At 49.1% G+C, this 21,332-nt stretch overlaps 1 protein-coding gene across 3 annotated transcripts in view; it reads left to right on the top strand.

The window, feature by feature from the left end:
* HDLBP (high density lipoprotein binding protein) overlaps positions 1-20,108 on the top strand; it is a 39,390-nt gene extending 19,282 nt beyond the window's left edge. For all 3 annotated transcript variants that reach the window (XM_084212646.1, XM_084212647.1, XM_084212648.1), the window contains exons 4-28: positions 630-784; positions 1,256-1,471; positions 3,086-3,292; positions 3,733-3,948; positions 4,763-4,969; positions 5,158-5,265; positions 5,795-5,899; positions 6,333-6,411; positions 7,025-7,164; positions 7,435-7,539; positions 7,841-7,954; positions 8,281-8,367; positions 8,545-8,676; positions 8,996-9,214; positions 10,046-10,267; positions 10,492-10,710; positions 11,383-11,521; positions 11,921-12,075; positions 12,670-12,774; positions 13,432-13,566; positions 14,090-14,233; positions 14,865-15,050; positions 16,455-16,571; positions 17,000-17,128; positions 17,736-20,108. In XM_084212646.1, coding sequence (XP_084068772.1) covers positions 630-784; positions 1,256-1,471; positions 3,086-3,292; positions 3,733-3,948; positions 4,763-4,969; positions 5,158-5,265; positions 5,795-5,899; positions 6,333-6,411; positions 7,025-7,164; positions 7,435-7,539; positions 7,841-7,954; positions 8,281-8,367; positions 8,545-8,676; positions 8,996-9,214; positions 10,046-10,267; positions 10,492-10,710; positions 11,383-11,521; positions 11,921-12,075; positions 12,670-12,774; positions 13,432-13,566; positions 14,090-14,233; positions 14,865-15,050; positions 16,455-16,571; positions 17,000-17,128; positions 17,736-17,822 — 3,728 coding nt within the window. In that variant the 3' untranslated portion in view covers positions 17,823-20,108. The remainder of the gene's footprint in view (positions 1-629; positions 785-1,255; positions 1,472-3,085; positions 3,293-3,732; positions 3,949-4,762; positions 4,970-5,157; positions 5,266-5,794; positions 5,900-6,332; positions 6,412-7,024; positions 7,165-7,434; positions 7,540-7,840; positions 7,955-8,280; positions 8,368-8,544; positions 8,677-8,995; positions 9,215-10,045; positions 10,268-10,491; positions 10,711-11,382; positions 11,522-11,920; positions 12,076-12,669; positions 12,775-13,431; positions 13,567-14,089; positions 14,234-14,864; positions 15,051-16,454; positions 16,572-16,999; positions 17,129-17,735) is intronic.
* The last annotated feature ends 1,224 nt before the right edge of the window (positions 20,109-21,332 follow it).

Below are 21,332 nucleotides of genomic sequence, written 5' to 3'. Positions count from 1 at the left end.
AAAGATTTTCCTTTACTAAAATAATGTTTTGCTAGACTAGCTTTCCACCCCCAACAGCACAGTGGTGGTGCTGCACAGTGCAGGGCTGTGAGGAGATGGGCCTGAACACTTCAGAGAGTTCTGGCTAGCAGTGCTCTCTGCCCTGGGATGGGGCACATGCAAGAGTGGGGCACTGAGCTACATGAGTGCCTCATGGATCAGTGTGCTAGGCTTTCCCTAGACTTTGCCCTAACTATAGTCCTTCTCTGCCTTTTCCCTGAGCTCATGTTTGTCTTATCCCCTTCTGACCTGCACCCTTTGGTCCTTTCACTTCTTTCAGCTCAGCCTGTTGTCCCCTAATGGAACTCCTCTTGACAGAGTTGGCAGTAAGGTGCTTTTCACTCCCTGCACCCCTGTGCCAGCTCAGACAAGGCTGGTGGTTTGTGGCATCCACTGCAGTCTGTGCTGTACCGATGTCAGTCATGCTCCAGACTTGGCAGCCCCATAGGCATAGTTGTAATAGGATTAATAGCAGGGCACAAGCCATTTGCTCTCCCTTGTTAGTGGTGCCTAATTACAATTGCACTGCCTGTGAACAGGGGCATTTCTGCAGGGAAAGTGACTCATTTGCCCTATTTGCTTTACTCCAGTTACAGCTTTAAACTCTGAAGAAGAGAATGATCCTCCAACCTACAAGGAAGCCTTCCCTCCACTCCCTGAGAAAGCACCATGTTTGGAAGCTGCCCAGGAACCTGCTGGTCCCTGGAGCAAAATACGACCAATAAAGGCTTCTGTCATCACTCAGGTTGGTGGGAGTGGATGTCTTATCTCCTGTCTTTTCCCCACTCCCCAAAGTAGGTGAAGTGAAGCATTCCCTGGAGTATGAAATCCTTGGTATGTCAGCCTCTTTGTTGTATTTTACCCTGGTACTGCAGCTGAGAGCTAGGACTGCTCTGGAGGGGAGGGATATGTTGGAAAACTATCCAGAAGGAGCTCTGCATCCCTGTTCCACAAATAGCTGAAGCAGGCCCAAAGGGGGAATTGCAGAATTCCTGTAGTGAGTGCTAATTCCCCTTTAGGAAGAGTCCTAGTGTGGGGCAGACTGGCTGCTGAAGTGCTCCTGCACTTCCCTGGGCACAGCTGGTTGGTGTGCTGCACAAACCTGGGAGGTCAGCTTGCCACCAAAGTCCTCTATAGCCATGAGAGAGAGAGGAACTGTCAGGCAAAAGCACACTGACAGCTTGCCGTGCTCTTTTTTGTGTCTGTGGCTGAGCAGGTGTTCCATGTGCCGCTGGAGGAGAGGAAATACAAGGACATGAATCAGTTTGGAGAAGGGGAGCAGGCCAAGATCTGCCTTGACATCATGCAGAAGACAGGAGCTCACCTGGAGCTGTCTCTGGCAAAGGACCAGGGCCTTTCCATCATGGTCTCTGGCAAGCTGGAAGCAGTCATGAAGGCTCGGAAGGAAATTGTTGCTCGTCTGCAGACTCAGGTGAGGGCAGTTAACTGTTTCTCACTTGATCCTTGCTCTTCCCCAAGACTCCTGAATGCTTTGAGACCCTTGGGTGTGTGTGCTTATAAGTCAAAGAGGTGTTATTAGATGACTAATACATCTTTGCCATATATTTTCAAAGCATGCAGTTGGCAATTTGGAATGGAAATGAGGCTTAAAATAGGGTTCAAAGCTAATTACAGGCCATGGTGTTGCATGAAGGGTGGAGTCTTCAACCTGTGACTTTGTGCTGAGGTGCTGGTGCTAGCAGAGTATAGGCCCCTCACAAAAAATTCATAGTATGTGAGAACAGAATGGTGCTTTCTCTGAAGTCTTTCAGAGAAGAATGTGGAGTGATGGGAGAAAGAAAAGTAGAGAAGAGGGAGTTCTGCCAAATGCTGGAAGTTTCAGATTGGGGTTCTGAGTTGTGTAACTTGAGCCCCATTGGTAAGTAATTACAGACTCCTTGTTTCAGTTGCTTCTCCTTTCAGTCCTCTGCATTTTGATTTCTTACTTTCAGGTTCTTGAGTTCATTATCAAAATGGTATTTCTCGTTAAGATCCATCATAGTCAGGTGTCATGGTGTGTTTTAAAGTGTAATGTCCAAGGTATTAATGCAGTAGTTAACACCATGTCTGCTCAGTGCTGTTCAGCCCATGTGTCATACCCTGCCAGAGGGACAAAAAAGGGACAACTCTACATAATGTGCATCTGAAAAAATAATTTAGGTTCTACTACCACAGATCCATGCCTCACTATCCTCAAATAGCCCTCCTACTTGGCCTCAGGTCTGAAAGGTGTGTCTGTATTGCAACTTCTCCTAGGCTTGGCTGGCATCAGTATGTGGACAGGAAGTTAAAGAGGCACACCAAGGGATCTGTTTTTTATTTGATTTATTTCTTTTTCCATTGTAGCTTGAATTGTAAGTGCCTGGTTAGTTAATAGTTACATATTCACTGGGATCAAGAGCATAGTAGCAATCCTAAGCTCTCAGGTCAGTAAAAACTTATTGAGAAGGGTAGAAGTCAGGAATCCCTGTTACAAGTCAGCCCTTTAATGCTAGATTGAGAAAAGTTCTGGGGACCCCTCTTTTTCAAGAGAAAAGCAGTCCCTGAAGCAGTGTATGCTGCTTTGAAGACACCTTAGCACTCAGTAATGGTAAGCATAGTTGAGCTGTCTGCCTGCTGGAATAAGTTTCTGGTGTTGAATTTCAGTTTCCTAGGAGTCAGGCTATGTCTTCTTCTCTGTAGCCTTGGCAGCAGATATCAGAGTTCAGATAAACTCTACCCCAGAGCTGTCATCCCAGTTGCTCTCTGGTGCTGAGAGACTGTGAGACAGTGGAGCATAGACACCTCCTCATCTGTGCCTGAAGGCTTTTGCTTGTTCAGAGTATTGGTCCCGAGAAAACAGAAGGTTCTTTAGGGAGTAGTGGGGTTTAGACTCCTGGAATACAGGCACTTTAAATCAGCTCCTCTGGCATAGTGTCAATCTTGTGCTAGATGGATGTGCTGGAAGACATTGTGTTTACTCCTCAGTTGTAGCGCTAAGCAGCATCTGAAAAGCTTCCCCTGTACAGGCAGGGGCTCTCACAGGTGCTTGGCCTTTGTATTGCAGGCTTCAGCAACAGTTGCCATCCCCAAGGAGCACCACCGCTTTGTCATTGGAAAGAATGGTGAGAAGCTGCAGGACCTGGAGCTCAAAACTGCAACCAAGATCCAGATCCCCCGCCCAGATGACCCCAGCAACCAGATCAAGATCACTGGCACTAAGGAAGGGATTGAAAAGGCCCGACACGAGATCTTGCTTATCTCTGCTGAGCAGGTACTTCGGTCCTGTGATCTCTCTCATGTCGTTATCTGAACGGCCATTTTGGTTCTCCATTAGATGTTTGTAGCCACCAGGGCCACAGCCAGTGGTAACATTGTTAGTCTGAACAGAGATGTGTACCATTCCTCTGGCTGTTTGAGCAATGCTTCCAGGTTCTGCACCTTCTGCTTGTCCCTTTTGTCCATCTCTGAAGTCAGATAAGCACTTTTCATATTTTGAAGTGAACCATATTAGATGCCAGCTTAGATAGGACAGGAGATTAGATGCGAATATCATAAATTGTGAACAGCAGTGTTTGGGGATGGAGCCTGCAAACTGGAAAGGGTGCTTGGGCTAGAGTGTCAAGCAAGACAGCACTGGGAATTCAGCTGTATGGGGCAGAGATGGTAATATCACCAACAGTTTCCACTGAGGGCTGTTCTGGATTCTTGTAGGATAAGCGTGCCGTGGAGCGGCTGGATGTGGAGAAGGTGTACCATCCCTTCATTGCTGGCCCTTACAACAAGCTGGTGAGCGAGCTCATGCAGGAGACAGGGACACGCATCAACATTCCCCCGCCCAGCGTCAACAAGACAGAGATAGTCTTCACAGGGGAAAAGGAACAGCTGGCCCAGGCTGTGGCTCGTGTTAAGAAGATCTATGAGGAGAAGGTATGGATGGTCCCTGGAGCTTCCCATCTTCCCCCCACATGCTCACAGCCCCTCTTCCCTTCTTGTTCTACTTCTGTGCATCCCTCGGTTGCTTACTCCTCGTGTCAGCTCTTGCTCAGCAGCCCTTGCAGTACATGGACCTGGGTCTTACCATTTCCTTGCTCAGCAGAGTGGGGCTTGGGGTGATTCTGCTGGGGAGGTGATGGATCTCCTGCTTTTTTGTGTAACGGAAATTAGCACACCACAAAGAGCTCTCTGGATGCATGTTTTCACAGGTGCTGCAAAGGAAGGAGGGAAATGTGAAGGCTACAGTGTGGCCAACTGACAGTATCAAAATTGTTACATGAGTAGAAGTTGCTGAAAAGTAAATTTCACTTCAGTTTATTTTCCATTGCTAGCGTCACTGTGAATATCCTTGTTGTGGGTTGTTGGTCTGTTTTTCCTCATGATTACGTCTGCATTTGTACCAGTCTGAATTTCAACACAGATAATCAGCTTATAGCGTGGTGTTGCATTACAGCACTGCCTGGGGACAGCTGGGCATTGTGCAAGGGCAGGGCTGTGTATGTGGTCTCTTCCATGTGGTGTCCCAGGGAGCTTAAACAGAATTTTTGTATTTCACCTGTCAATTTCTGAGAATAGGGCTTTCTGTAGGCAGGTCCCACAGACGCTAGGGTACTGCAGAACTCCTATGCTCAGCTTTGCTTTGATCTTTCCTGGGTGCTGAGCTTCACTGCATCTTGTGTCTCTTCCTTTCACTTATGCCCTTCCCTGCTCCCTTATGATTGATGCTCCAGTGCCTCTGCTCCTACAGAAAAAGAAGACTACTACCATCGCTGTGGAGGTGAAGAAGTCCCAGCACAAGTATGTCATCGGCCCCAAGGGTAATTCCCTGCAGGAGATCTTGGAGAAAACTGGAGTCTCTGTCGAGATCCCACCCACTGACAGTAGCTCGGAGACGGTGATACTGCGAGGCGAGCCTGAAAAGCTTGGGCAAGCATTGACTGAAGTCTATGCCAAGGTATTGACTGGGTGGGCCACACAAAGATACATCCCTGGGCCCTGACAAGTGGAGGGGGGGTGGTGTCTGTCAGGCTGTCAGAGATGCAGCTTAGAACTTAACAATGAGGGTGCAGCATGGGAATTGGAAATGAATTTTTGTGAAGGCATTTTCCAGTCTGTCCATCAAACAGCTTCTCTGTCTCTCAGGCCAACAGTTTTACCGTCTCCTCGGTCTCAGCCCCCTCTTGGCTTCATCGTTTCATCATTGGAAAGAAAGGACAAAACCTGGCCAAAATAACTCAGCAGATGCCAAAGGTATGGATGAACTATTAGCTTAGCACCAGTTGAAGTAGAATGTGGTTTAATCCAGCTCACTCTTTGTAGAGAGAGAAATGTATTCTTGTATGGATAAAACCAGGGAGGAAATTGCACAGATCTTATCATATTCAGGGGAATTACCAGATTCTAGTGCCTCAAACACTTCCCATCCTATGCTACTTTCAAGCATTGAGTCCTTCAAAGAACACTTCATGTGCTAGTATTTGGAGAATTGATGCAGTAGGAGACCTGGAAATGCTAAGTTCAATGAGACTTCTCCCTTGTGAGTTAGACGGTATCTGGAGAAAGGCTAGGTGAGGAACTTCTCCAAAGCCCTTGCAGACTCCAGGACACCACCAAAACCTTGTGCTCTAGACACCAATATGGCCAAAATTGTAGGCTGCCTACTTCAGAAATCATGTGTACCCTTAGTGGAAGGGATTGATTGTGTAGGCCTGACTGACAGCATTGACCTGGCTTGTGTCCTGGAAAATTCTTACTGTTTTCCTTGCCTTGTTGTCTCAAGGTTCACATCGAATTCACTGAAGGAGAAGATAAAATCACTTTGGAAGGACCTACAGAAGATGTGAATGTGGCTCAGGAACAGATTGAAGTCATGGTTAAGGATCTGGTAAGTTGATGGTGCTAGTTCTAGTGTATGAGAAGAAAGTGGGGAAAAGCGGGGAAACAGAGCAGAGATGAAGTGTAGTTCATGTCTGTGGGTGTCTTCACAGGCTTAACAGAACTTGCAGAAGGCAAGTTGTGGGGCAGGTGAACATAAGCCTTGGTTATGAAGCTTTTCTTAAAAAATCACGAGCACATCTTTAGTCTTTTGATATAGAGAAGGAAAGATTCTCTTTCAGTCACAGCTGGAGAGGCATTGAAGTCCCTTTAAATGTTTCACAAGCATGGTGCTCTCAGCTCAAAGCAGAGGAATGTTCTGCTCTGCTCACTAGCAGGAGGAGTGCTTGTAGCTGGCAGCTGGAGTCAGTGCCTGCACTGGCAGTGGGCACAGGCAGCAGCAGAGGGGCCTGCCCTGCCTAGCCCTGTGCAATTCTTTGTAGATCAACCGGATGGATTATGCAGAAATCAATGTTGACCACAAATTCCACCGACACCTCATTGGCAAGAACGGAGCTAACAGTAAGTAGGGTGCCTTTCTTATCCTTCCTGTACTCAGACTCTCTGTGATAAGCTTATCATATCCTGGCTCTGCAGCTCAGCCAGGGTGCTGCCTCCATTACATTGCTTCTGCCCTTCTGGAGCAAAGTTGGCACAAGAAGATAAATGGGCATTGAGGCCTTGGGATGGCTTTAATGTCTTGGAAAGTTGAACAGATTACTTTGCTGTGTCCTGGCAGAATTTTTGTGTTTTGGGGAGGTTGGATAGGTGTCTTTTTTTTTTTTTCAAGTTGGTCTATGTGAATTTCATTTTAGAACTCAGTTGGGGGGGTAGAAATCTGCATGATGAGTTTCTCCCCGAAAAGACAGGTGCTGTCTGGGGAAGAAACAGATGCCTCACTTTGGCAAGTGAACTGTTACCTCTAGATGCCACAGTATTTAATTGTACAGATTCCTGTGTAGCATAGATCTGCTCTTGCTGAACCCCAGGGTGAAGAGGCACTTTCCCCTGATTCAGCTCCATCCCTCTGGCCTTTCCTCAGAGGCTGATGTACTTCTTAAAGCCTCTAGTCCAAGGGTCTTTGCTTCCAAATCGTGCTCTAGCAGAGTGTGTCACCAGAGCCCTTGCCTTGCAGTTAACAGGATTAAGGACCTCTACAAGGTGTCTGTGCGCATTCCCCCGGACAATGAGAAGAGCAACCTGATCAGAATTGAAGGAGACCCACAGGGGGTCCAACAGGCCAAGAAAGAGCTGCTGGAACTCGCTTCCCGTATGGTTAGTGGAATGTGATGCCTGGGAGGCCACGGGGTTTGAGGTTCCCTAGTAACCTTCTGCTAAAGGTGTGTGACCCTGGCCCACTGAGCACTTGGATCTCGTGACAAGTGCAAGTTCCTCTATTCCCTTGGATCCCCTTCTCTGTCAGCCTAGAGTGAATATATCTGGAGGAAAAACACTGATGACAAGTGAGCTATTGGGCAGCAAACTGGTAATAACAGTTATGTGGCTCTCCTGTTGAACACTCCTTGTAAATTCTGTTCTCCACAGGAAAATGAACGCACCAAGGACCTAATCATTGAGCAGAAATTCCACCGGACCATTATTGGGCAGAAGGGCGAGCGGATCCGGGAAATCCGGGAGAAATTCCCAGAGGTAAGGCTTTCTAGGAGATGAGGGATTCAGAGGGTATAGTTCCTACATGGGTAATAGAAACATGATCAGTATAGTCATAAATGTAGTGTCTCTGTGAGTATGAGAAATATCTAGCTGATATGTGTCTGTTCATACATCTAATATATGTGAGAAGATAGTTCTTCTGTCCAGAGACTGCTGACATGGTTACCTGCTTCCAAATGGGAAAGGAGATGTGCAGGATCCCCCCAACCTTTGCACATGTCTGACATGACAATCATTGTATTTGTTTGAGTTGACCCTAAGTGACCATTTCCTGCAGGTTATCATCAACTTCCCAGACCCTGCACACAAGAGTGACATTGTCCAACTCAGAGGTCCCAAAAACGAGGTGGAGAAGTGTACCAAGTACATGCAAAAGATGGTGGCAGACCTGGTAAGGGAAGCTTGTATCTGCTATTCTCTCTTCCATGCCTGGATAACCCTGGAATAGAGGAGAGCTGTAGTGGCTTGGCTGGGGCTGACACACCTCAAAATGAGGGAACTGTGGACATGGTTCTGTGTGTATGGGGGCAGGCTGTTACCTGTTATTTAAGGGCTATAGGAGAGGGTACATGTCTTTGCTTATTCTTGGAAGTGTCCCATATGGAGAATTCCTTGGGTCTAAGCCTGTTGTCAGAAGCTTGTTTATCAAGTTCCTGGGATGGAGTCTCACTTGCCAGGATGGTGTAATTTTTAATTCTCCATTCCTTTCTCTCTTAGGTTGAAAACAGCTTTTCTATTTCTGTTCCCATCTTCAAGCAATTCCACAAGAACATCATAGGGAAAGGAGGTGCCAACATCAAGAAGGTGAGATATCTTTCCTTTCTTCACTGCTCATTACAATGATTGCCTGCAGTGAAATCTCATTCACTGGTCTCCCCTGCTCATTGGTAATGCAAAATAAAACCTCCAAGGCCTTTTTTTCTGACATGGAACACCTCTCAAATGATTTTGCTGGGATTTTTTTTTTTTTTTTGGTGGCAGATCCGTGAAGAAAGCAACACCAAAATAGATCTCCCAGCTGAGAACAGCAACTCGGAGACAATTGTTATCACGGGCAAAAAGGCAAACTGTGAGGCTGCTCGCCACAGAATTTTGGCTATCCAAAAGGAACTGGTAAGTGAAACAACTGGCCTGTGACAGATTAGAGACTTGAAAACATAAATATAGGAGTTACAGGAGATACAAATACAGAAGTGCTTGTAGTGGGGCATGGCGGGGGGGAGACAAATATGCATGTCAATCTGTTCTTGATGCTTCAGCTGAAGTTTGTGGCTGTTCATGTTAGGAGTGGCCAATCCCAATTCCCTCTGGTCAGGCATTTCTGACACTCAGCTCTGCTAAGCTCCTGGCAATGTGGGAGTTAAGAGGCAAGCAGTGTCTGTGTAAACACATAGCTATAGCTTGACTAACATCCCATACTGTCCTCGCTTAGGCGAACATCACAGAGGTGGAGGTTTCTATTCCTTCCAAACTCCACAATTCCCTCATTGGCGCCAAAGGCCGCTTCATCCGCTCCATCATGGAGGAATGTGGTGGAGTCCACATCCACTTCCCCACAGAGGGCTCTGGCAGTGATACTGTGACCATCAGGGGCCCAGCCCAGGATGTGGAGAAAGCCAAGAAACAGCTGCTACATCTGGCAGAGGAGAAGGTGAGCCTTGCCTTACAGGGGAAGGTTGGTTTGACCAGCTGTTTGTTTTTGGAGGTTGAAGTGATTCCCTCTGTCTGCATGGAAGCCTTTGGCGTCAGTAGAACAAATCCTCTTTTGGGGGTTTTGCGTACAGTTTGGATGATTAAAAGAAAGCAGTTCTTCCATGCTTGTGACAATGAGCTCTTTTCTCATGGGGAGAAGAACCGTGTAATGCATCTCTGGGCAGACTGATGATACACTCAGAGTTAAGGCTCCCTGCTTTTGTGGTTTGAATGTTCTTGAGTATCTACACTTCTCTGAAGCACTTTACTCTATAGATCTCCCACTTTTTTTCTTGATCTCTGCATTTCAACTCCAGTTCATCCATGTCACTGCATATATTCAGATTTGAGAGCTTTTGGTTACAAGACCTTGCTCTGAGTTGTGGCTGACTGACTGGTCATTTTAATAGCAAGCTTTCTAGGGTCAGCATGTGAACATGCTCTCCGTGGGAATTGGTTTGTTGCCTATGGGAGTCTGGCTTGTGACAGTTAGCAAATGGTTGTGTTGCCTTTTGTGCAGGTCAGACCATTCTCCTGGGGAAGTCTGCTCATATTCTTCATTAGTCATGCTGAGTGTACAGTTATTTTTTTGGCCCTGAGAACATCTTTGGGGTAGAGTTCTTAATTTAAGACATTGTACACCTTTTTTACTTTCAATTGTGAGCTGCATCTACTTTGCTTTTGCAGCACTCAGCATGTGGGTGCAGATAACATATCTGCATGCTGACTGTTGATGCTGGTGGTATTTTCTATATATTGACATGTTCCATGGGTCTCTGGCTCCTTTCAGCAAACAAAGAGTTATACTGTGGACCTTCGTGCAAAGCCAGAGTACCACAAATTCCTCATTGGTAAGGGCGGCGGCAACATCCGTAAGGTGCGAGACAACACGGGGGCCCGCATCATCTTCCCCACCTCTGAGGACAAAGATCAGGAACTGATCACTATCATGGGAACAGAGGAGGCTGTCAAAGAAGCACAGAAGGAGCTGGAGGCCCTCATCAAGAACTTGGTATGAACTTTTTCTACTTTCTTGCCTCTCATTATTTATTGCAAGGTATAATAAGTCAACATGAAGGACCTGCATGTCCTAAAACCATTTGCTGCCCTTTGTGGGAGCTCTGGAAGATTCTTCCTTACCTTGGGGTGAGGTTGTAAGCTGATTGCTCTTGAGTGCAGCCAACTCATGCCTATCACCAGGACAGGTGGGGTTGACCGGCTGTTGTGTGTTGGCAGGATAACGTGGTTGAAGACTCCATGGTGGTGGACCCCAAGCATCACCGCCACTTTGTCATCCGTAGAGGACAAGTTCTCCGTGAGATTGCAGATGAATATGGTGGTGTGATGGTCAGCTTCCCGCGCTCCGGCACCCAGAGCGATAAAGTCACCCTCAAGGGAGCCAAGGACTGTGTGGAGGCAGCCAAGAAACGCATCCAGGAGATCATCGAGGACCTGGTATGTTGTAGAAAAACTGTTTCTTCTCTACTCTGTTCCCTCTGCAGTGTCCTGCTGTATGCCCAAGCTTTATGTGAACAAGTCCCATGGTAGTTCTTGGATTTGAACCTTTGCTGTCAACATACATGGTCTGCAGACTTTAGATCCTGGCTTGGGGTTAGCAGCTGGCTCCAAAATGAATGAATCTCCTCTGACAATCTTGGTTTTTAGGGGTGGAAGTAGGAGGCCACTCTTTGATGTACATTGAGACATCAAAAGATTGGAGCCTTCTTGTGTCTCTCCATGTCTGGCCTTGGGCAGTGGTTGCTTTCAGGGGTTTCCTGCGCTGCTAGTATTGGGTTTTGGAAGCAGACAAGTGTCAAATCTGTTCTTTCCCCATCTATCTTTTTTTTTTTTAATTTCTTCTAAAGTTTCCTCCTCTTCAGAGTACTGAAGAGTTTGAGCTTTGCTCTTGGAAGCCTTTAATGTCCTGAGTTGAAGGCAGCCTTCTTTAAACCCTCTGCTCTTCTAAAAGAAAACCAGTTGTTGGAAATTTTGAGTTCTTCTCCTGTCAGCCATTGTTATCTTTTCTGACTCCTCTCTGTGCCATTTTGGATTTCACCATGCACAAACATCCTGTTTTCTAGTGTGAAAGAGGCTGTATCACAATAGAGCTACTCTGCTTTCCCACAGGAAGCTCAAGTGACAATCGAATGCACCATTCCACAGAAGTTCCACCGCTCCATTATGGGCCCCAAAGGGTCCCGGATCCAGCAGATCACCCGGGACTATGGTGTCCAGATCAAATTCCCTGACAGGGAGGAAAACCCAGGTATGTCTGTGGATGCTTGGTTGGATGGTAGTTGGGATGATCAAATAAGTGTAGTGTAGCCTACACTCTGTACCAGTGGTTGTGTTCTACTTAAAACTGATGGAGAAAACTGATCCCTGGTGTTCCTGCAGTGTCCTTGAATCTGGGCTTAGCATCAATCTTGTCCTCTTGGGAACAGGACCGTTTCAGGAGGTCAAACAGCAGACCTGGGTGTTGCAAACATGTTGTCACTGCAGAGTACAGGGAGAACAAGGACTTACCCTGACAAAAAAGGCTCTGTGGGCTTACTGAGGTCTCTCTGAGCTCTCACTGGTGGTTGAGCCTTAGGATCTGGAGGAGGGAGATGATGAGTGAGGAGGGGGCTCTGTGCATTGAACACGAAACTTTCCATGTTTTCAGCCCCTGTTGTGGAGCCAGCTGTGCAGGAGAATGGTGAGGAAGGTGGGGAAGGCAAGGAAGGGAAGGACACAGATCCCAGCTCTCCAAAGAAGTGCGATATCATCATCATCTCTGGCCGCAGGGAGAAGTGTGAGGCAGCAAAGGAAGCGCTGCAGGTGTGTGGCTTTCTCAGCCCCTTACCCTGTTAAGGTGTTTATGCTTGGATGTAATTTTTGGTGGTGGTAGTAAAAGCTGCTCAGTCTAGGTGCAATGCACATGGTCAGTGATGTTGGCTGTAGAGGGGGTCTGCACTGCTCAAGGGAAGCCCCTCTGCTCTGTGACTTAGCCTGGCAGCTTGAATCATAGTGCCTGACTTCGAAATTACTAGTGCTTGTAAGCAGCCCCAATAGCCATAAAAGCATGACATGATTGTTTTATGGAGCACAGCTGAGGAGAGGAGGAGTCTGGTTGAAGCTGAGTCATTCCAGGTTCAGCAGACCTTGTCATGCTTCTGTAGTGATCCAAGTCTTTGCTAGATTGAAGCCAAGAATATAAAAGCAACCTGTCCCACAGGTGGGGTTTCACTTGGCTTCTTTCGAAAACATGCAACGGGTCATTTTGGTGTTCCCAGCTGTCCTCTCTTTCTGTCAAATTTGTATCCTGACTACAAGGGAATGTACCTCAGCAACATGTTCTTTTGGGCAAGTATATGGCAAGCTAGAAGACAGGAGAAGTTTTTCCATTGATGAACTGTGCTCCATCCCCTGCAGGCTCTGGTTCCTGTCACCATTGAGGTGGAAGTTCCCTTTGATCTTCACCGTTACATCATAGGCCAGAAAGGAAGTGGGATTCGCAAAATGATGGATGAGTTTGAAGTAAGTTGTTGCCCTTCCTTCCATCTCCTCTGTCCTGGAGAATCTCTTAGTGACTGTGTTGGGGGTTTGGACAGTTACAACATACTCAGGTCTGCCGTGGAATCCAAGGCTCCATGGTAGGAAAGTGATCCCTTGGTGTTTTGGACCCTGGATCCAGGGTTTAGTAGGTTTCGTGCTGAAGCAGTACAGTCAGTGTTGATGCTGTGAGTGTTGCATGACTTGTTTGGTGTCTGCAGGGATTCCTCATCAGTGTGAGAGTTGTTTTCCTCCTGGGCCCTGGGAGACAGCTCTGCTGTGCCTACCCATTCAGGAGAATTCTCCAGAGCCTCTGGGGCTCATGCAGGTTGGCTGCAGTCAGTGTTGTTGAACATATATTTGTTTCCTGGCCTCTCTAGGCCAGCACAGGGGCTGGAGAAATAGAGTTCTATTCAAAAACCATCTAGAAATGGTCCCAGGCAACTGAGTCCAGGTGGCCCAGCTTGATGACCTCCAGAGGTCCTTTACAACCTCAGCCATTCTGTGGTTTTTAGGCTGCCTGGGTGGGAGCTGGTCTTGGTGCCAGGGGAGACCAGCAAGATGCCAGCTTGCAGTCAGAGGCATCACAATTGATACAGAATGAGCAGTGATACAAAATGATAATTGCTACTTGTTACTCAGGTGAACATCCAGGTGCCTGCTCCCGAGCTGCAGTCAGATATCATCACAATCACTGGGCTGGCTACCAACCTGGACCGTGCCAAGGTCGGGCTCCTGGAAAGAGTGAAGGAGCTGCAAGCTGAACAAGAGGATCGGGTAAGGCCTGTGCCTGTCCTTCTTCCTTCCAGCCAAACATGGCTTCAGCCTCTGGGCGCAGACTCCTGGAACACATCATCCTTTAGGGGCACCATTAGCTGCTCTGTGGGTGTGGAATAATACCTTTTATTCAAAGGTAGCTCATTTACCATGAACTGACAGGAGAGTTTGGGAATGTAACTTTGGACTGTCTGGGTCTCTCTCTCACCTTCACATACTTTTGAGACACTGCTGGGTGGGAACCTCGCTGCACTGCCAGTCTCTCTCTACCTATCCTCACTGAATCCTTATCACAGCTCTGAATAAAAGGTTAAGGATGAGTTGGGTGGTTGTTTGCTGTTTGCAGTTTCCCTCTGAACTTGGCAAAAGCTCCAGTGGATGGATGGTTTGGGTACTCAAGCATGGCCCTGCAAAATCTGTTCCATGCATCTCAGAAGCCAGAAGGAGATGCTGTGACTTAAATGGACATCCCTGGCACAGCCGTGGTGTGTTCTCTGCTCTCACTCTGCTTCTCCTGTTCCAGGCCTTGCGGAGCTTCAAACTGACAGTCACTGTAGATCCCAAGTATCACCCTAAAATCATTGGGCGGAAGGGAGCAGTGATCACCCAGATACGCACAGAGCATGAGGTCAACATCCAGTTCCCTGACAAGGATGATGAAAGCCAGGTGAGAGATCAGACAGAGTGCAAGGATGGCTAGTGGTTATCTCTGAGCCTCTTCTCGAGAGCTCTGAACTCTCTCCACTGCCTTTGGATAAGGTGGATGGTGAAGGGGTATAGCAGGGGGAGAAAGCTTGCTCAACTGCTTATGAGCTTGATTGTGCATTCACATTCTCTGAACAAATCCCTTTGCCCAGGATTTTCTCCTGGGAAGCTGAGAAGCCTCAGAGAAAAGGAAAACACATTTGCTTCTCCTCTTTTTTTGCTCATGTAGAATGTGTTTGGAGATTGTTTACTCACAGGTGATTGTTTCATTGGATTCTGGTATGAGTTGTTTTCACTCTTTGGCCAGTCAGGGCCAAGCTGTGTCAGGACTCTGGAAAGAGTCACGAGTTTTCATTATTATCTTTTTAGCTTAGAGTGAGTATCCTTTCTGTATTCTATAGTATAGTATAGTATAGTATAGTATAGTATAGTATAGTATAGTATAGTATAGTGTAGCATTCTTTAATATAATATAGTATTGTAAAGTAATAAATTAACCTTCTGAGAACATGGAGTCAGGTGCATCGTTCCTCCCTGCCACGGGGGTCCCTGCTAATACAATACTTGGTCTCTCACACATCTCTGTGCCCCAGGCCCAGGACCAGATCACCATTACTGGCTATGAGAAGAATGCTGAGGCTGCCCGGGATGCCATCATGAAGATCGTTGGCGAGCTGGAGCAGATGGTTTCCGAGGATGTGACTCTGGACCATCGTGTTCACGCACGCATCATCGGTGCACGTGGAAAAGCCATCCGTAAAATCATGGATGAGTTCAAGGTGAGCACTGGGGCAGTGCCACACAGGCCAGCCTGGGCCTGTGCAGCCACGTTCTCCTGTGGAAGGAGCCTGGTGCTGAATGAGGCTCACATCTCGTAGTTCATGTGTCTTGTGCCTGTTCAGCATTTTCAGTTAGAACAGACATGAAAGAAAAGGCAGTGCTGCCCTGCTCACCTTCAACTCCATCAACATATGAGCAGCATCCCTGGCCCAGGGCACCCTGATATGCCTGGGGCACCTGAGCTGTCTGGACACCATTGTCAGGCACCAGCTGAAGCATCCCCACACCGCCTCAGCTCCTGTGTCACATTTCTCTGAGAGCCAGGCCAGGAGCTTTTCCTGTTTTGCTGGAACCCAGACAGAAGTGGTACCTGGGAATGCTTCCTTGGTGCTCTGGATTAGCTCTGCAAGCAGCACTGAGTTCTGTCCCTCTCTGGAGCCCTTTTGTTGGGTTTTTTGTAGACAGGGTCCCAGATGATCTTGAGAGAGAGGAGGAGGTGTGTATGTCAGCTACTCTGGTTACTGGAAGTGGGCTGCCAGGCCTCTTGCTGGGAGGCTCTGAGAGGAGGCTGTCCCCAGATCCCCCAGCTACTTTGAGCTTAATTCAGAGAATTCTGGCTTTCCTCTAGGCCACTGTGGATCCCCTTGACTCTGGGAATCATGGTGTATTCTCAGGGCTGTGGATGTGGCAAAGTCAGCTGGCTCTGAGAAGGCCAGGGACCTCTGCCCTGCCATAGCATATGGCATCAGCAGCAGGCTTTATGCAGGGCCAGCAGTGAATGTGAATACTGAGGGATGGGATTTTGGAGACTTGTATTTTGGCTGGGCTCAGTTATTGAAACAAACTGGTTCCCAAATGAGCAGCCTTTGGGTTTGGTTCTGTCTTGTTTAGATTTCTGTCACCCATCTGGAAGGCAGGGTGTGAGAGAGCGCAGTGCTTGTGCATGGGGTGCACTAGGCCAGCTCTATAAAGCCATTGTCAGCCAGGATTATTCTGTGGCAAACACAGAAAGCTCATTGTGCTTTGTGGCAGTGGATCAGTGGTAAAAATGCTTGCAGCAGTGTGAGGACACTGTCTGGAAATGCAGCCCCTCTCCTGCCTGTACTGCCCAGAAAACTGAGCCTCTGGGAGTGAGAGCAGCAGGAGCTGCTGGAAATTGGGTCCTTACCTCAGACTGCTCTGCTTTCCTCCACAGGAAACTGGGCAAGCTTTGGGGCCAGCTATATACCTGCTCACCCCTCAGTGTCTGAGCTGTGCAGGTCTAAAACAGACTTGTGGCTGTGAACAGACAGTAATTAGGGCATCAGTGACAATGATCTGTGATTCCAGTGACAAGGGTCATGGGGAGTCTCTGGCATTTCAGATGTGCAGGTGTAACTGTTGTGCTGGTCCTTGTGTTCCAGGTGGATATTCGCTTTCCTCAGAGTGGAGCTCCTGACCCCAACTGTGTGACTGTGACAGGACTCCCTGAGAATGTAGAAGAAGCTATTGATCACATCCTGAACTTGGAGGAGGAATATGTAAGTGTTCAGCAAATCTGTGATGGGGCTTAGCTAGAGCTTCCCCTGCCACAGAGCTGGATGGATAAACTGCGTCCATTTGGTATTTTCTTCCACTGCATCAGAGAAATTGAGCCCTGTGCAGGTGGCTGTCAGCCTCCACTGCAGCTGTCTCTCAAACCAGCTGGACTGTCCCCTCTGTCCAGGAGGGGACAGTGAATGAGAATGCTGGGTCACCCCAGGATGTGCATGTTCTTGCCTTGTAGCAGCTTGCCCCAGTTAAAAGTTGTGGCCCTCAGACTAGCGCAGACACACAATTTTTGGTCATTGTAGAACAGGCTGGTGAGCTTGAACAGGTTGCAGTGTGGTGAGATGGAGGGGTGGGCATTTTGTTCCAGTTTGAGCTATCCCTCACTGGGGATGCCCCCTCACTGGTTGTGTTACTACAGCTTGCAGATGTGGTGGACAACGAGGCAATGCAGGTGTACATGAAGCCCTCCTCACATGAAGAGTCCAAGGCCCCATCCAAGGGCTTTGTGGTGAGAGATGCCCCCTGGGCCACCGTCAACAACGAGAAGGTGAGGGCTGCTTGTGCTGCAGGCTGGGGGCACAGAGCATGGGGACACTTCTGTCTATGCTGGGGACGCAGAACACTCTCCCCCTGGTGACAGAGAAAGCAGCTTTTAGCTGCTCTTTGTGGCCTGAGCACAGGCCTGGGCTCTCCTGTCCAGCTTTCAAAGCACTTCCCAATGTCTTGTCACTCTGGCTACATCAGTGTGGAGCTGTTGGGGAAGGGGGGATCCTTACCAGAAAGTGTCCTGCCAGGCTGTGTTATTTTTAGGCCTGGGACTTGAGACTCCTGCTGCAGCACAGAACTGGCTCAGTGTTTGCAGTTCTGAGTTGGGAAATGTGGCAGCTCATCCTCAGCTGCCCCAGTGCTGCTGCAGGGCTGGCCCAACCCTGCTCCAGTGTCCCAGTTACTGAGCTGGAACCCTTGGAGCCCTTTGCACCTTATCTGCACCCTCCTCAATGTCACCTCTAGAGGTCCTGGGGCCACAACGATCCTTTTTGTCCCTTCCCTATTGTCTCTCCTGGGATATCAATGACCCTGCTTAGCTCAGGGCCTCACCATGTAAGTTTATAGCAGGGCAGGAGCTTAACTTGTTCCCTTTTTGTTTGCTCTAGGCCCCTGATATGAGCAGTTCTGAAGACTTCCCCAGCTTTGGGGCTCAAGTGGCCCCCAAGACTCTTCCCTGGGGACCCAAACGATAATGACCTGGAAGCAGAAACTCCTCCAGCCCGCTGACCTGACACTAACCTGCCACAAATACTTCCTGTCTGAAATCTGACCCAGCGGCTGGAGCACAAATCAATTGTCCCAAGAGGTCTCCTAATGGTGTCTGGAGTGCTAGACCCCATCCTGCTCCCCTCAGCTATCACCGTGTCTAGGACCCACCCTCATCTCTTGATGGATATTCTTTCCTCCTTTGGAACAAGACTTCCACTCAGATTCAAACACTAAATGTGTGTGTTTTTGTTAGAAACTTCATAATTGACTCCAAGTGGCTAAGATTTGCAGCTTCCCAAGCGCTAGCAGAGCAATCTGCTCTCTTGAGCATGTCTGACTAGGCATTCTCGCCTTCATTAGGAGACCTCCTTTACTGTGGCTAGGAATCTACTTCCTGTCTCATGACCTCAGGAAATAAATTTCCTTGACTTTCTAAAGCCAAAACGTTTGCCCTCTTTCCTTTGTGTTTATCCCAGGCCTTACCTTACCTTTGTAGAGTGCAATCAACTTTTTTTCCTTTTAACTGCCAAAAATTCATTTAATGCTGATAGCTGACTGTGGGGAGAGAGCTTCAAATAATCTATAAGGTCAGAAACCTGCTTTTTAAAGAAACAAAACCTTCAATAGGCTGTAGAGACAACAGAGATGGAAGGGGCCAGAACAACGTATGGCTACCCTGGTCAGGAAAACACCTGTGAGCGCACGTCCCTGCGCCACACCAAGCACAGCCCCAGCCTGCACACTTGACCAGTCTTCCAGTGCTTGATGACAGACCCCGCTCCTTGTTTCCCCTTCCCAGCAGTGTGAGCAGGCAGGAGAGCCAGCACACGGCAGTGTGGCAGGATGGGACAGGTTTGGCTGGGCCGAGGTGGCTGCAGTGACGCGGCTCAGGAGCAGCTGGTGGGACTCACAGCCTGGAGAAGCTGTAGCTGGCTGTTAGTGCTGCAGCAGCTCGGCCTGAGCGGCAGTCACACCGTTCCTGTTGCCTTCTTTCTACCTCAAACAGTATGATGGGGGCCTCTTGATGGTGATGGCTTAGCAGCTGCTCCAGCTGTCACCTGGGCAGCCGTAGCAGAAGCGTGGAGGAGAAGCAAGAGGAGCCTTGTGTCTCCGCACAGCTGTAAGAGCTGCTCCAGAGGGAAGCAGAGCTTGGTGGTGCTGAGGCTGTGAATCTGTAGGACTGCATGCTGAGCTAGCACAGGGCTTGGCCCCAGGGCCGTGGCTGCAGCTGTGCTGTAGCCCTGGGCTGCAGAGGTTGTGTGAGCCAGGCGTCTGCTCCGACGGCGTTGGGGGTTGATGTGTGTGCTGAGCCCTCCTGAGACCTCCATCATGTGGCAGAGGGTGATCTATGATCTGTACTCGGGGCCTCTTGCATCTGGGCCCTGCCACAGCTTGCTCAAAGGATGTTGTCTGAGCTCCTCCAGCAAGAGGGAAGGCATGTCTTCGTGGAGGGAGGCATGTAGCGTGGGCTTTTTGTGTACCCCCACTTCCCTGCAGAGCTTATAGTCTGAGCCATTCCTCTGTCCCAGCTGCTTCAGCTCTTGGACAAGCAGGAGTCCCTAGCCTCTCTTGTCTAGTGCTACTGACAGAGCACAACTGTGGCAGGCTGAGCCCAGCTGCCTTGCCTTTCCCTCCTTGGGACAGGCCGAACATGCCGATGCTTTTCCTTCCTGCGCCAGCTCTTCTTGGCAGAGACTGCTATGCAGAAGTCAAACCAAAACCTCTCCTTTAGTCTGAGAACCAAGTGAAACAGACCATGGCCCGTTGTGGAGTGCCTGGTTGCCCCTAAAGGACAGGGTGGCCTTGCCTCCAGCACGGGAGAAGGGGAACTAGGGTGGTATCTTCCCATCTGCGTCTGTCAGAAAACGGTTAATACCCGTAGCTTAGGTCTGCCCTGCATCACCAAGCCTATCACCCCCTCCTCCTCTTTATTCCCCTGTGCCCTCACCAGTTGCACAGCAAGGCTTGAGTTACATCCAGGGCACCCACTGCCTTGGGCTCATGCCCCACAGCCCAACCTTCCACTCTAAAGAAGGTCATGAAGTGATTGTACCTAGTACTGTCCCCCCAGCACCCTCCTTCCGCAGCAGACTGTGGCATGTGTCCATTTCTTCTCTTTGACGTCTTCCATATTGTACGTTTCCATAGCAATGATCCCTTGGCCTTAACTTTGGAATTTGGAGACTATATGCAAACATGTAAAAAGGCTCATGAGTATGGATGACACTGGAATTTTATAAATTCTAAAATAAAACCTGAAACAGCTTGGAGTGTGGTGGATGTTATTTCTGCTGGTGGGGTGTGAGATCCAGGACAGCCCGTGCTGGGCTGGGTTTGGCCAGGGGTTCAAGGCCTTAGAGTGTGCACACCCGAGCCTTTGCTGTGGCCATGCCCTTGAAGGGGTGGCACTCACATGGCAAGAGGTGGGTCCAAGGAAGGGGGTGAGAGCAGGAAAAGGGTGGGGGCTGTGCCCTCCTAGTAGGGAAATACAAACCTGCTTGCCCCCAGGCAGCTGGTGCCAGGGATGCTGCTGGTGTAAGGGAGGAGGGGGTGGCATCAGCCATGGTCTTTCTTGCTCAGCTACTCCACAGCCAGAGCCTCTTTGGCCGGGTACTGTTCACACTTCATCTTAACCTAAGGCATGTCAGGTACCAGCCGTGCAATCACACATCCAGTAACAAAACCCAAATGCTGAAAGTGGATGGGAGGTGTGGGTTGGCTGCCATGGTGAGTCCTTACCCTTGGCTCAGCACCACACCCTGGGCCACCCCGTTGGGCTCAGAGCTAATAACCTCAAAGGTGATGATGAAACCCGAGCATGCAGCCAGCAGCTGCCAGTCAGTGAAGGGCAGGCTGCCATCCTGAGCCCCAAATGCTCTGGAGCTGAGGGAGCAAAGTGCAGCAGGTGCTGACTGAACTCCCTAGCATTCCTCCTACTCCCAGCCTGGCATGCCAGAGCACAGCAGAACCAGCCCTCAGCCAGCTTCTGCTGGGACCTAAATCTCCCAGGTAACCTGGCCTTGATGGAGTTTATTCTTCACAAAAGCCCCTCTCTCCACCACAGTGTCCAGAGACCCTCCCCACCACCCTGCACACAGACATGTCCAGCCACGCTGAGCCCTGGCATGAGAGAAGGCCCCCAGCACCTCAAGGAAGTGGGTGGACAGCATGGACCTGGCTAAAAGTCACTCTGCTAATCAAAATGTTTGCTGTGGCAGAGGCAGAGAAGGGCAAAATCCCAGCCTAGGGAAGGAGGAGCCAGCAAGGCAGGAGCAGGCTCCCACCTGCCCGGGCTTTGCTCTGCAGGACAAAGTCCCGTGGTGCGTGCACCAAGGTGAAGTTCATGTGCAGGCTGCTGCTGTGGATGTACTTGTAGTATGCACAGGGCAGAAAATCAGAGGTGAAGGCTATGAGGAAGGCCTGGAAGCAGGGAGCTATGCTGCAGCAGATCCTGCAGCTGGGGGACACCCCATCCCCACCCTCCTCCATGCCCT

The sequence above is a fragment of the Fringilla coelebs genome, assembly GCF_963513975.1.
Source record: "Fringilla coelebs genome assembly, chromosome: 10".
Classification (NCBI taxonomy): Eukaryota; Metazoa; Chordata; class Aves; order Passeriformes; family Fringillidae; genus Fringilla; species Fringilla coelebs.
Note: the sequence above shows the minus strand (reverse complement) of the source record. Positions and strands in the feature narration are given on the sequence as shown.